The 15,000-nt window shown below is 41.1% G+C and overlaps 1 protein-coding gene across 2 annotated transcripts in view; it reads left to right on the top strand.

The window, feature by feature from the left end:
* The window catches only part of LOC123519812 (spondin-1-like), a 147,911-nt gene extending 141,399 nt beyond the window's left edge, over window positions 1-6,512 (top strand). For both annotated transcript variants that reach the window (XM_045281330.1, XM_045281329.1), the window contains 3 exons: window positions 4,769-4,998; window positions 5,251-5,426; window positions 5,532-6,512. In XM_045281330.1, the coding sequence (XP_045137265.1) occupies window positions 4,769-4,998; window positions 5,251-5,426; window positions 5,532-5,571 (446 nt within the window). In that variant the 3' untranslated portion in view covers window positions 5,572-6,512. The remainder of the gene's footprint in view (window positions 1-4,768; window positions 4,999-5,250; window positions 5,427-5,531) is intronic.
* Window positions 6,513-15,000: the final 8,488 nt, after the last annotated feature.

The raw sequence follows: 15,000 nt of genomic DNA, 5'->3' as shown, positions 1-15,000 counted from the left end.
TGGTGATAGAGGAAATACGGTGAAAAGTTGAATGAATGTTGGTAGTGGCCGTGTTGAGCGGATTAGATATAGTGGAGGTGATGGTAGTGGCGGTGGTGGTGGTATGGTGATAGTAGAGGTGATGGTGATGTGCATGGTTCAATGTGTTTGTTTGTTTGTCTGTTTGTTTTTTCGATTCATTCTTACCTCCCCTCCTCCTCCTCCTCCTCCTCCTCCTCCTCCTCCTCCTCCTCCTCTTCCTCTTCCTCCTCCTCCTCTTCCTCTTCCTCCATCTTCTTCTCGTTTTACGTTTTTTTCTTGTTCTTTCCTTTTACATCCTCCTCCTTCTCCTCCTCCTCCTCCTCCTCCTCCTCCTCCTCCTCCTCCTCCTCCTCCTCCTCCTGCTGCTGCTGCTGCTGCTGCCGCGCTAAGGTTTAACACACCGAAAAAAGCTGTATTTATATACATATACTACTGATGTTTTTCTATGTTTTCTCTTACTGACCCTCTCTAACATCAATTCACTTATATATAGTATATAGATATTTTGGTTAAAACAACCTATACGCAGTAATGTCATGTGCATGTTATGTTAATATGTGATTTACTTCTATGCATGTGCTTTTTTTAAGAGAGAGAGAGAGAGAGAGAGAGAGAGAGAGAGAGAGAGAGAGAGAGAGAGAGAGAGAGAGAGAGAGAGAGTTTTTAACTAAGCATTGTTTTTAGTATAGTGAGCAATTATTTGTTCTCATTTGCTTCAATTAAGGATTGTTTTTAGAATTAGTGTTATTGTACCTGCAAGACATTGTCATTATTATTATTATTATCGTTATTATTATTATTATTATTATTATTATTATTATTATTACTATTACTATTATTCTTATTATTATTACTATTATTATTATTAGCATTATTATTTTTGTTGTTGTTGTTGTTGTTGTTACTATTGTTATCATTATTATTATTATTATTATTATTATTATTATTATTATTATTATTATTATTATTATTATTATCATTATTAATATTTTTTTCTTATTTTTATAATTATTATTATTATTGTTATTATTATTATTTTTATTATTAGTATTAGTATTATTAGTATTATTATCATTATCATTATTATTATCATCATCATTGCAACTACTACTACTACTACTACTACTACTACTACTACTACTATTACTACTACTACTACTACTACTACTACTACTACTAACATTGTTTCTCCCTCGTCAATATTATCTTTATTATCCTTGTCATTATTTTTTATTATATTTTCAAAATTATTATTATTATTATTATTATTATTATTATTATTATTATTATTATTATTATTATTATTATTATTATTATTATTATCATTATTATCATTATTATTATTATTATTATTATTAACATTATTATTATTATTATTATTATTATTATTATTATTATCATCCTATATATTTTTCATTTTTCTATTATTGTTATTATTATCATTATTATTATTATTATTATTATTATTATTATTATTATTATTATTATTATTATTATCATTATTATTATCATTTTCATCATTTTTGTTTTACGTAGCAATAAATTTAACCTTCTTTTATGTGGATGTTTTTTCTCCTTACTTTTCTTGCCTTCAGTAGACTAAACACAAGCCAGGCTGTCTATCACTAATGTGTTTGTCCTGCATCTTGACTCCGGGGCTCCACTGCCGCCGCAACAGGATTGTGTGAGGTAAGGGAGGTGAAGGGACCGCCACTGACTCTGTCCCCTGCACCTTCCCTAACCCTGTAACCTACTATATGTATACTGTTCACCGTGACTGCTACCATTACTGACTTCATTAACTGACCTCACTACTACTACTACTACTACTACTACTACTACTACTACTACTACTACTACTACTACTACTACTACTACTACTACTACTACTACTACTACTACTACTACTACTACTACTACTACTACTACTGCTATTACTACTACTACTGCTATTACTACTACTATTATTACTAAGATACCCATGTACATACAAATGGTATCGAAATTGTAAATATATAGCCATTATATATCAGTACTCAATATCTTCCTTATTTTCTTAGCTCTACTTAATTTGACCACCATTACTAACTATTACTACTACTACTACTACCACCACCGTCACCACTATCACCATCACAACCATGATTCACTATCACCACCACAGCACCAGTTTCTCATCCGGGTCGTCATCTGTACCCCATCACCCATTGACCCATTCTCTCATGGGGTTGGTGATGGCGATAGCCCCTCGATCTTGAGTTGAAATGCAGTGGCTACGCTTTTCGGTCCATCCTCGTCGGTGCAAGGGAGGGGAGAATAACAGGAGGCAGAAAGGAATGACAGGGCAGGAGTTACAAAGCGAGGGAGAAGGAAGGGCGAGCCGGAATGACGAGACGGACTGACCTCCCTAACAAAGGCAGGCAGGCAGGGAGGCAGCAACCACGAGGGGATTTTTGAGTGACCGGATGAGTGGCTGAAAGGAGGGTTTGTTTATGTCGGATCATGTCAGACTCTGAGAGGTAACTGAGGGGTGTTATGAAAGCAGAAACAAGAGGAGGACGCGGGAAACGAGATAGAGACTATTTTTTTTTTCTTTAGCAGTGCACGGATATGAGTGGGCTATATGAAATACTGCACGCTGCATTGATACAGGCAGGCAGGTAGACAGACATTGTTGAAGGAAGGAAGTGACTGAGAAATTATTTTCCTGGGAGAGAGAGAGAGAGAGAGAGAGAGAGAGAGAGAGAGAGAGAGACCAAAAACAGGTTAATCCAAAAGAGTGGGTTGTGTTTTCTCACGTTTTCTTTATATAATGCCAGGTATTTTTTTCCCTTTTTTATTGTATTACGTGTATCAACGACGTGTATTTATTAATGTTGTTTATAGTTATATCCTCAGAGATACTTTCAAGCTATATCTCAAAAGAAAGTACACGTTGTAAATCATGCACGTGGCTTTGTATTCAGTGTACGAGTACCATCCCTCCTCAGTCGCCTCGCCACGTCTACACCTCCTGCCAACCCGACACAAACTCTATAAATCCTGGCGATGATGACACCGTTTGGGACGGCATAAAAAATTTATGAGTCTTTATTTATAGTGCCCAAATTGCTTCCTAATGACCCGCAGCAAACAAAACAGGAGGTGCAGGCTTTGAGCGGCTCAGTGGTACCCACCACTCACCACCAAGGTTCCCTTCCGTGTTCTGATGATATTTTCCCAAGAGACATATAACCCAAGAGTCGAGGGGCTTAGATGAGAGAGAGAGAGAGAGAGAGAGAGAGAGAGAGAGAGAGATTACTCAGCTTTGTCAAACAGTACTTTGCACAGGAGAGTACTACACGCTCTTAGCACATTTCCTGAGTCTAAGATTGAGCTGACGGACCGCTGGGAGTGCTATTCTTGATAGTGGTGGAAATTACCTTAATGTAATGTTATCATTAACACTTTTAGTGAGAAATGTGTAAATTCACACACTATATACTAAAATTATATTACATTATCTCTACAATTATCTACACAGAAATAAAAGGGATTTTTATTTTTCTATTTGAAATTCTAACAAGTATGATATTTATAATTAAGAATAGAAAGATATATAAAATACTAGTAGACGTGCGACTAGAGCAGTTGCGTTTAGTGAAATTTAACACCGTCAGAATGTAAATATTGAGAATAAAAACCATTATATACAAGTCACCTTAATGGCTTCATAAGAGATAAGACATGGACATTAGTAACTCAAATGGTTTGAAGTGAATTATAACGAAAGAAGTTGTTTACAAATCTTACCTGAACAAGGCTAAGTAAGAGAGTATTCATAACTCAAACATCCCAATATGAGGTTAATTATTGTTCGATTTTAACTTGTTAAATTCACTGCGGTTTTTTTTTTTTTTTTTTTTTTTTTTTTTGTTTGGAGTGGCCTACCTGCAGGCTTATTTCATGTGGCTTGGATAGCCTCCCCTCTCCAGGGTGACATGGTGACAGGGTGACAGAGGCAGCATTGTTTAGTGACCTGTAGAGACGCGTGCTGTGATGCTACGCGATGCCCTCTCACTCCAAGACAGGGTTGCTGACAGCGTGGAGATGATCATCAAGAGAACGTCAGCCAAACAGTACTGTACATTAAAATTTACAGAGTTAAACAATGAAACCTAAAATTCATACAGAAACGCAATATAAGCAAATATCTAAAAAAAACAGCGTCAAATGTAAAGTATTGTTTAGTAGGGCTATTGTATTACATTAAAAAAAATTTTCATTCATTTTCTTATTCAAGGTTAACTTATTTTCCCTTAAATGTTCCCCAGTCAGAAAAAAAAAACCTTGTACTCCAGAGCTATCAGAAAATTCCTTAGGACTGAATATTCTGATTTCTACATTTTACTCAAAATCTCTAAGAGTACATAGCTAGGTTGTGTTTGATATAGTGGGGAATATCATTTGACTATAACCTTGATAGACAAATTTCGAAATTATATATTCTGATCAAGGTATGATGTCTTGAAATTGTGATCTACACATTGAAGACATTAGCATTAAAATTTATAAGACAAATTTATCTAAACCTCGCCTAATTTAACCTAACTAAAATTAAAACGTTTATGGTATTTCAATGCGTGTCATCCTTTCTTGGTTCTACATTTATGACTTTGATCCTGCTACAGTACACAGCCTTTCTGAGACTCAAGTCCACCCATAAGATCCTCCCTCTCATTGTGTCCTCTTCGCCTCTTCCCCACAGCAGACCACTTCAATGGACTGCAGTCTCTAAGCCAGCGACGAGAGACGGAGCCCACAGCCACCACCACCACCACGCCGCCACCTGTGCCCCATCAACCTGAGACCGAGGCTGTACCCCTGTCCAGCTTCGATCCCGACGAGGAATACATCTCCCCGAGCCTGTACAACCCTCATGTGGGCCCGTCTTATCTCACCGATGACGACCACGACCATCACGAGCACGAGGACGTGGTGAGTAGCAGCGACACAGGTGGTAACAACAGAAGTAACGGGTATTGTCTAAAATAGAGAGTTTCTTATGTTTTAGGGTCTTTTTATGAGAAGTAGTCACCTTGAATTGATTTCTCTCAACGTTAATTCCAAAACAATACAAATATTTGAAAATAAAGTATTTTAGATTTCGTAAAGCATTGGTTTATGTACGTATGTGTGTGTGTGTGTGTGTGTGTGTGTGTGTGTGTGTGTGTGTGTGTGTATCCTCAGGAGAACTGTGTGTTGAGTGAATGGGGCCCCTGGTCGCCGTGCACCCATTCTTGCGGTCCCGAGGCCCTGCAGCAGCGGTCTCGCCTTGTCGTGATGGAGGCGCGCAATGGCGGCACTCCCTGCGGCGACACCAGGCAGAGGAGGTACTGCACCCTGCCGCCTTGCCCTCGTCCCAGGTACGGCAAAGCTCACTTGCTGCTGCTACTTATTTTAAATACTATATTCTTCCGTACTTTCTGCTCTCCATCCAAACAGCGACTCACCTCTTCTATCTTTCACAGGATCGAACACTTCCCATGGCTGGAGTGGCGACGGCCGTGAGGAGAGCGTGTAGGCAATCTGAGAGGGACACGTGGAGAGCAGGATATCAGCAAGACTTAGAGTGTTAGGAAGTATATTTCTGATATGATATAACCTTTAGACCGGAGCGGTGCGTTGAGACGCTGTGGCAGGCAGAGCCAGTCTCCTCCAGGACGGTGCTACGGCAATCACCTGGGCCACAGGCTGGCCCTCGACCCCATTGCCACACGCTGTCCCCCCCGTGACGCCCGCTTTCTTCGCAGAACTTCAGGCTTAGTTTTTAGTGAGAGAAGTTTGTACAATTGCTGCAGGCCGCTGCAGCCCCGGCGAGGAGCGCAGAGCCAGGTCCCATGGGTCGCCCGCGCCACCCACGCCACCGCATATATAATATTCGCCCTGTCTCTGTTTCTCGAATTAACTTGTAAGAGTCCGTTAGCCTCTAACTGGCCCCTCCCCGTTACTAACATATCAATTAAGGCACCTGGGAGCCTCCAGTGACGTGGCAGTGAGCGTCTCTCAGCTGTGTACATAACAAATGTTGTCCCGCTACTGGAGACTGTACACATTGTCGCCCTGTGCCGCTCACAGAACGGCTCCGCGGGTTGGTTCGTGCCCACAGCAGTCAATTATATGGAACTGCATTAGTGTGTTACTACATAGTGTGTAATGTTAAATGCTGCAGCCGATTGTACGTGCGTATATGAAATGTGTGTGTGTGTGTGTGTGTGTGTGTGTGTGTGTGTGTGTGTGTGTGTATGCGCGCGCGCGCGAGCCTGCTTCCTTGACGAGTGTCAGGAAACAAGTAGAGTTTAAGGAATCGGTTGTTTCAATGTAAATCTTCCACAGTTTTGAAAGAGAAAGTGTAAGTGGACCTGTCTTACATGGCGGGTAATGCATGTGTCTTGCCTTGTTCAGGAACATATTGCCATATCAAAATAAAAAGGAAGCCTGAGTTTGCTGCACCTCTTGTTTTTCTTTTCTTTTTTTTTCGGAATCGCTGGAGTTGAAAGAACTATATTTAGATAAGCTTTCGAAACAGTTGGTGAGTGCATTTCTTTCTGGTGGTGAATATCTGAACTTATATCTTAAAGAACTTATGGCTGAATAATACAGGCATAACTTTGCGGTGCGGGGTGGGAGGTAGGAGGCGAGGCATCGCAGTGAAACGTGCCCCATATCATTGCACGCATGCCTCTCTGCTGACTGCCAATGCTTATACCTTGAAACACTGAAAACCACACAATAGATATTTGATCCTTCAGTACAGTTTATTTTATACACTTATCACTATCGCTGTTGCTATTGTCATCAGTACGAATTTTTCTTATTATTACTAGTCTAGTAGTAGTACAAGAGTAGAAGTAGTAGTAGTAGTAGTAGTAGTAGTAGTGTTAGTAGTAGTAGTAATAGCAGTTAGTAGTAGTAGTAGTAGTAGTAGTAGTAGTAGTAGTAATAGCAGTTAGTAGTAGTAGTAGTAGTAATAGCAGTTAGTAGTAGTAGTAGTAGTAGTAGTAGTAGTAGTAGTAGTAGTAGTAGTAGTAGTAGTAGTAGTAGTAGTAGAAGTATAATAGTAGTAGTAGTAGTAGTAGTAGTAGTAGAAGTATAATAGTAGTAGTAGTAGTAATAGTAGTAGTAGTAGTAGAAGTATAATAGTAGAAGTAGTAGTAGTAGTAGTAGTAGTAGTAGTTGTTGTTGTTGTTGTTGATGTTATTGTTGTTGTTGTATGGGGGAAAGAAAACATGATGGTGGTACGTAGTAGTATGTACAATATTGTTATCTCACCACAAAATCAATGTCAAAAGAAATGCAATTATCTTGCTATTTCACCTCGTTCATCATTTCATTCCCAACAACTCAGTAAACACACACACACACACACTCACTCAAGCGCACGCACACACACACACACACACATACACACACACACACACACACACACACACACACACACACACACACACACACACACACACACACACACAAATACCCGAATATATAACGACTGATTCAACTCTACGGACGTAAGTTGCAAAGAACATTATTTTCTGTTTTAGTTCAACCAAGTGTTACTCATCCGTTTTCTGTGGACAAGAGAAGGAGAGAATGGGACCCGTCATCGCTCTGTGTCTTTTTGAGGTCGTCGTGGTCGTGATATTGGTTTTAATGGATGTGTTCTTCGTGATTTGTGTCGTTTTGATGCAAGTAGTTCCGTTGGTCGTGGTAGTTCCGTTGGTCGTGGTCGTCGTGTTCGTTGTTTGTGTACCGTTGGTCGTATAAGTGGTTCTGTAGGTTTTGGTCGTCGTCGTGATTTCGATTGATCTAGTCGTGAAGTTGGTCGTCGTGGCTGTTGTGGTCTCTCTTGTCGTGTTGGTTGTGATGGTGAAGGTGTTGGCCGTGCTGTTGATCGTCGTGCTGAAAATCGTGATGGCTGTGTTGGTGGTGGTATTGGTTCACCAGGGTCGTGGGAGTCTGGATATTGCGCTGCTGGTTCTGTTGGTCGTTCTGGATATGATCGTTGTGTTAGTCGTGATGGTAGTCGTACTGTTGGTGGTGGTGGAGGAGGTGGTTCAGAAAGCACTGATTCCTGATGAAATGATGGAATTTTACTGACATAACGCGGTGGCAGTGGTGGTGATGGTTGCATTGATTGTGATGGTGATATCGGCTGTGTTGATTTCGGTGTTGATAGTTGCAGTGGTTGTGATAGTAATCGCAGAGATCGTGGTGCTGGTGCTTGCATTGATTGTGGTGGTGGAGGTAGTAGTAATTGTTGTTGTTCCTCTGACTCTGGTTCCGGTGGTAGTGGTGGTGCCGGTGGTAGTGATGGTAGTGGTGGTGCCGGTGGTAGTGATGGTAGTGGTGGTGCCGGTGGTAGTGATGGTAGTGGTGGTGCCAGTGGTAGTAATGGTAGTGGTGGTGCCGGTGGTAGTGATGGTAGTGGTGGTGGTCGTGGTGGTGGTGCCTTTGGTAGTGGTGGTAATGGTGGTGCCGGTGGTAGTGATGGTGGATGTGGTGGAGGGGGTAGTGGTTGTTGCAGTGGTACTATTGGTGCTAACTGTATCACTGGTTGTGGTTGTAATGATGGTGGCATGAACACCGATACTGGTTGTGGCATTGGAGGAAGCATTGGTTGTTGTAACACCAGTATGGGCGATGGCATGGGAGGAGGGGGAGGCGGCACAAAGGGCATGGGTGGGATAGGCTGTGGTTGTGGGAATATGTGTGGAGGATTCAGGGGTGATGGCGGGGGTGCGAGATGTGGAGGAAAGGGGAAGAGTGGTGGCATTGGGGGCAGTGGAGCCATCCCTGGTATTTGTGGAATTACAAGAGTAGGCACTTCATTGGTCATGGTAGTGATGGGCTTGGTCGTAGGAGTAGTAGGGGAAGTGATGGTGTTTGTGGCAGCCCATGGATAGAGTGGGAAGGATATCTCGACTCTTGAATTTCCTAGGATTGATGGCAGAGGGCAGCCCGTGGAGGGTTGGCATTCTGGTTGTTTATAGGAAAGACCTGTATGTTGGGGGGAGGGTATAAGGGCGTTTCATTAACTCCTCATATTAGATAAATACATAGACGTTATTTCAGTCCGTCTGGTACTTTTTAGCTGGAGGAAACACACATACATACGTACCATGGTCCAGCCAGCAGAAATCCGCCTGAAGGATGTACCCATTGGTGGTGACGTGAATGGCGCACCAGTACCTCATCTTCTCATCGGGAGCACATTTCCACCATGTCGTCCCATTCCACTTGAAGGGGAAGGCGCACGTGCTACCCGAGATCGTCCCCACTACCTGCTCTAAATCTAGCAAACACACAGGTTTTGTGGGACACTCGTTCTTTCGAGTTGTCTTCATTTAATTATTCATTTATCATTCTGAATACATCAAACTATCTAGCTAGAGGGAAAAGCGAAATCAAAGGAACCTTACTGTTTGTCGTGTTGCACATCTGCCAGGCAACCGGTTGCCTGTCAAGGTTGACCTGTGTGGGGCACCAAGGGATATTATCGTCCGCGATAACACACGAACTGTAGATCTTGCGGCCGTTGGAAAAAGGGAACACACATCGCATCCCGTCAGTGGTAGTGGTGGGCCCTGTGGTAGACCGGGAAAGCCGGAATTAGGCCGGGTGCCGAAAAAGTCAAATGTTAAAGTATGAATGACAATTTTGAGATAGTCACTTATTCTAAACTTGAGATATCAAAAGCAACAACAACAACATCAACATTAATAAAAATCAATAAAACATAATTTAACTCAATGTTATTATTTAGTTGAATTATGTTTTATTGATTTAAACCGGCCACACTTACGCATCTCGCAGTACTTCCCAGTGAAGCCTCCGGAGCAGAGACAGTGGCCTGGCGCTATGCAAGTTCCACGGTTGACGCACGGAGGGGAACACAGCGGGTAGCACTCAACAAACTTGTGTCCTGACATGTCTCCCGTAAAGTACCACGTGCCATCCAGGCACTGGAAGCTGGTCTCCTGCTCACCTGACGCCATGCGGTACTCATCATTACAGCGCACCGTGCCGAAGACCAGGTCCGTGGAGGACCTCCTAGTGGGGGAAAGAGATGTGTACACAGTACACCCAAGATGACCTTCGGGGGTGATATGCGCCCATATATGGGTACCACTATAAATGAAACTGCCTGCGCCACTAATAGGCGGAAGCTGAACAGCGCTTCCTATACACTCTTCAAGTGTGCCTACAGGCGCTATAGGCCTTACCGTAAAAAAAGAAGAAAAAAAAAAACACACACACACACAAACACACACACACACACACACACACACACACACACACACACACACACACACACACACACACACAAACACACACACACACACGAGCATAAAGCCCAGGCCCTGCAAAACTACAACTAGGTAAATAAATACACACACACGAGACACGGTCGAGGAAGGACGCGATGCCGTCGCTCTGAGCATCAGCTGATCTCCACTACCTGTTGTTTGTGTTTGCAGAGGCCTGGGCAAGTAGTGTAGACTCGCTTTCATGACTACAGTGTTAGAGAAGCATGAGTAAGGAAGAGATCAGATTTTGGGAGCCACCGTGGTACCGTGGAACCATGCGTGCTTTGGGGTCCGAGGGGTCTCCAAGAGCATGGGTTCGAATCTTGTCCATGGTCCGAGTATAGGTTGGGCTTCCTCACTTGGGGCAACGGTTTCCTAGCGGGTGGGCTTTGAGATAGGAGGTACCCAAAAAAGTATCCCCTTTAGCCCATAAATTCCCGTGAAAAGCCCACATGGTATTAAAAAAAAAATGCAGGTATGAGACCAGGGAAAGAATGCAAGAAGAGGATGAGGGTGAAAGGTCATTCAAAGGTTTTGATACGGCAAATACTTCCCTACTCAATAGAGTGTTAACTATTGAACGGAAATTAGATAAATGGATAAAGGAGAGTATAGGAATTAAAGAGAACGAAGAACAGGAAAAAGAGTTTCAGAAATTGAAAGAAAGGATAAAAAGAGTGGAAGAAAACGAAGCTAGGCTAAGAGCAGAAAATGAGGAACTAAAAAAGGAAGTAGCTAAGTACAAGAAACAGATGGAAGAAGGACTCGGTAAAGCCGAGAAAGAAAAAGAGGAACTGAAAGATCTAGTAGACAAAGAAGAGGAAAGAGTACAGGACATGATTAAAAAAGAAGTACAGGCATGGAGAGTCCAAGATAAGAAAGACAAGGAAAATTTTCTGGAAGTCTTTCAAGAACAGTTAAAAGAAAGAGATGAGAATATGGCAAACAAAATTATAGGAGTCTTTAAGAAAAAAGAAAATCTAGTAAGGGAAATTGCAGAAAAAAAAGTGTAATTATTTTTGGCCTGAAAGAAAATAATGTAAAATATAGACAAAGAAGAAAAAAAGGAAATGAAATCAGTCAAAGACCTACTGAAGAATCTAAATGACGAGGATAGACAGAACTTAGAAGAGGAAGTAGAAGAAATCCACAGAATGGGACCATATCAAGAAGGAACAGTGAGACCAATTAAGATACTACTAAAATCACAAGCAGCAACAGAAGAAATACTATATAGAAAACAAAACTCAGAGAAACAGAAGGTTGCAAGATATATATATATATATATATATATATATATATATATATATATATATATATATATATATATATATATATATATATATATATATATATATATATAAAAAAAAATAGAAATGAGGAAGAAAGGAAGAGACACAACGAACTGGTGGCAAAAGCAAGGGAAAAAAAATAATGAAAGGTCAGAGGAGGAGAAGGCATTTTTTTTTTTTTTTTTGAGAATTCTAGGAGACAGGATAAGGAAATCGTATATAAAAGAGAAGGAAGAGAAAGAAAATGGAGCAAGTTTAACTAAAAATGATAAGAACAAGAGATTAAAAATGATGTATACGAACATAGATGGGGTCTTATCAAGTAAAGAAGGAGTCATGATGATGTTAAGGAAAGATATGGTGGTAAACCAAGTGGAGTGTGGGGAAGGAAAAGCAGAAGTACTGTATATTAAGATACATATTAATAAAAAAGAGTTAACAATCATTGGAACATATGTGCCACCAAAAACAAATTCATGGACCAATCAAGAATATAAAGACATGATAGATGACACAATAAGGAGTCTAACGAGAATCATTAAAGAAAGGAGAAAAGTGATATTAGTAGGAGATTTCAACTGTAAGGAGGTGGACTGGGAAAATTATGAAAGTGGTATGGGGGAAGAAGCCTGGGGAGATAGATTCCTGAACCTAATGATAGATAATATGATGGACCAAAGAGTAAAGGAAAACACAAGATTCAGAGGAAACGATGAGCCGGCGAGATTGGACCTGGTTTTTACAAGGGTATACAAATGAATGATGATATAAGATATAAGTGCCCATTGGGAAAGAGTGACCATGTAATATTAGAAATGGATATAGAAGAGGGAAAGGAAGATAGAGACGAATCATACAAAGGAGACCGATTAAATTACAGAAAGGCTGATATTGAGAACCTCAAGAACTATTTTAAAAACGTTAACTGGGAGGAGATGGATAACTCAGAGAGGGTGCAAGAGAAATATAACTTATTTTTGGAAATATACAAAACAGGAGTCAGGGAATATGTCCCGAAATATAGACCTAAAGAAGAAGAAATTAAAGATTGGTTTAACGCAAGGTGTGCCAAGGCAAAGGAGAAAAGAGATGGAGCATGGAAAAGGTGGAGGAGAAATAGAAATCCAGAAAATAAGGAAAACTTCAAAGCAGCGAGAAATTAATATGCTAAGGTGAGGAAGGAAGAGGAAAGGAACTATGAAAAGTACATTGTCGTAAAATGTAAGGAGCAACCGAAATTGTTATACAGATTCATAAATGGAAAAATAAGGCAAATTGAAACAATAGAAAGATTAAAAGGAGAGAACGGGATGGTGGAAGACCCAAAAAGTATGGCAGAACTGTTAAATAGTAAATTCCAGAAGGTCTTTACTAAGCAGAGGTGGGCGTTCCGAACAAATGTTCGCGAACCTTTATCCGCGGATTTGTTCGGACCAGCAAAATCCCGGATTTGGGTTCGGAGGTTCGGATTCGGACCGACATCAAAAAAGATTCGGACTTCTGGGTTCGGAACGTCTTTTTTTCGCGAATCTGAACCTCCGTATCCCGGGAAAAATTCGAAAAAACGAAGACGACCAAACATTAGTTTTCAACTTTTCCGCGGCATACAGATGTGGTGACGCCTATGTTTCTTTAACAACTAGAGACGCCTATGACCATTAGTATTGTGTTTTACTTCATCGCTTCTCTCTACTTCTATTTCAGTATGGGCGTGTGTGTGTGTGTGTGTGTGTGTGTGTGTGTGTGTGTGTGTGTGTGTGTTAGTGTGTGTGTGTGTCTCAAATGACCACTGCTCGAAATGTGCTCTATATGCAAGCCTGTGTGACTGTGTGTAGTAATGCGAAACAAAGACTAGTAGTACTGCCTGGACTGCCCTTCTTTGAACTTGGAAATATACTCGTGGTGTTTAACTCGTTGCTTTATCTGTACCACACAGACTCGTCATGTTGTGACTGCAGCTGGTTGCCAGCCAATCAGAACGCTTGTTAGTGACATGCAGCCACCGCGCATGCGCCGGTGACTGCGCATGCGAGGTGATTTAGTTAAACAGTGCTACAATACTCAGACATTCTTCAACCGTTGCACTGTCAACACTCTGGAGAGGACATCCAAGGAGGCTAGACTACTCTACTCACATCACACTCACCGCTGACAATGGATAAGTATGTGACATCCACACCGAGGTCGAGAAACCCAAGTGCTCAGTCTGACACACCAAGGTCCAGGAACCCAAGCGGCTTCACTGAGAGTGAATCTGACGCCAGCGATATCCAACCGCCAGAGTTTTCGAGTCCGGAGCTGATGCCTGGCACAAGTAGAGCCGAGGACATGGACATTGTGTAAAATTTAGGTTTGGAAATGTTCAGAAGGTATCGGAATTAAGGTTCGCTTTGCTATTTTTTAAAGATTTGGAGGTTCGCAGACAAATGCTCGGAATAAATGTTCGCACCGAAATTTTGAAAATCGGGTTCGCTATTCGGAGGTTCGGAACCCAAAACCGGCGAAGATTCGGGTTCGGATTCGGAACCCAAAAAAAGGTTCGCGCGTCCACCTCTGTTACTAAGGAATCCAAATTCGAAAGACCACAGGGTAATAGAGAGACCGTCTATATGAAAGAGATTAAAGTAACCAAGCTTGAAATAAAAGAGTTGATGACGGAATCAGATGAAGAGAAGGCAATGGGACCGGATGAAGTCTCAGGCAAAATATTAAAAGAATGTAGGAAAGAACTAGCAAGTCCTATATACAACATCATAAAATGCTCAATAAAAAATGGAACAGTACCAGTAGAATGGAAAAGAGCTGAGGTGGTTCTCATATATAAGAAAGGAAGGAAGGAAGAACCTTTAAATTACAGACTGGTATCACTAACTAGTGTAATATACAAGATGTGTGAAAGAATAATAAAGAAACAATGGATCGAGTTTCTTGAAGACAACAAATTATTATCAAATAGCCAATTTGGTTTTAGAAAAGGTCGGTCGTGTGTAACAAATTTACTGAGTTTCTACTCTAGAATAGTTGATAGAGTACAAGAGAGAGAGGGATGGATTGACTGTATTTATTTAGATTTAAAAAAGGCGTTTGATAAAGTGCCACATGAAAGATTACTGTGGAAGTTAGAGGAGAAGGGTGGCTTAAAAGGAAGCACATTGAGATGGATGGAAAATTATTTGAGGGGGAGAGAAATAAGGACGGTAGTTAAAGATATGAAGTCCAAGTGGAGAGCAGTAGAAAGCGGAGTGCCACAGGGGTCAGTATTGGCGCCAATACTTTTCTCATATATATAAACGACATGCCAGAGGGAGTGAACAGCTACATAAATCTGTTTGCGGACG

Source organism: Portunus trituberculatus, chromosome 46 (assembly GCF_017591435.1).
Source record: "Portunus trituberculatus isolate SZX2019 chromosome 46, ASM1759143v1, whole genome shotgun sequence".
Classification (NCBI taxonomy): Eukaryota; Metazoa; Arthropoda; class Malacostraca; order Decapoda; family Portunidae; genus Portunus; species Portunus trituberculatus.
Note: the sequence above shows the minus strand (reverse complement) of the source record. Positions and strands in the feature narration are given on the sequence as shown.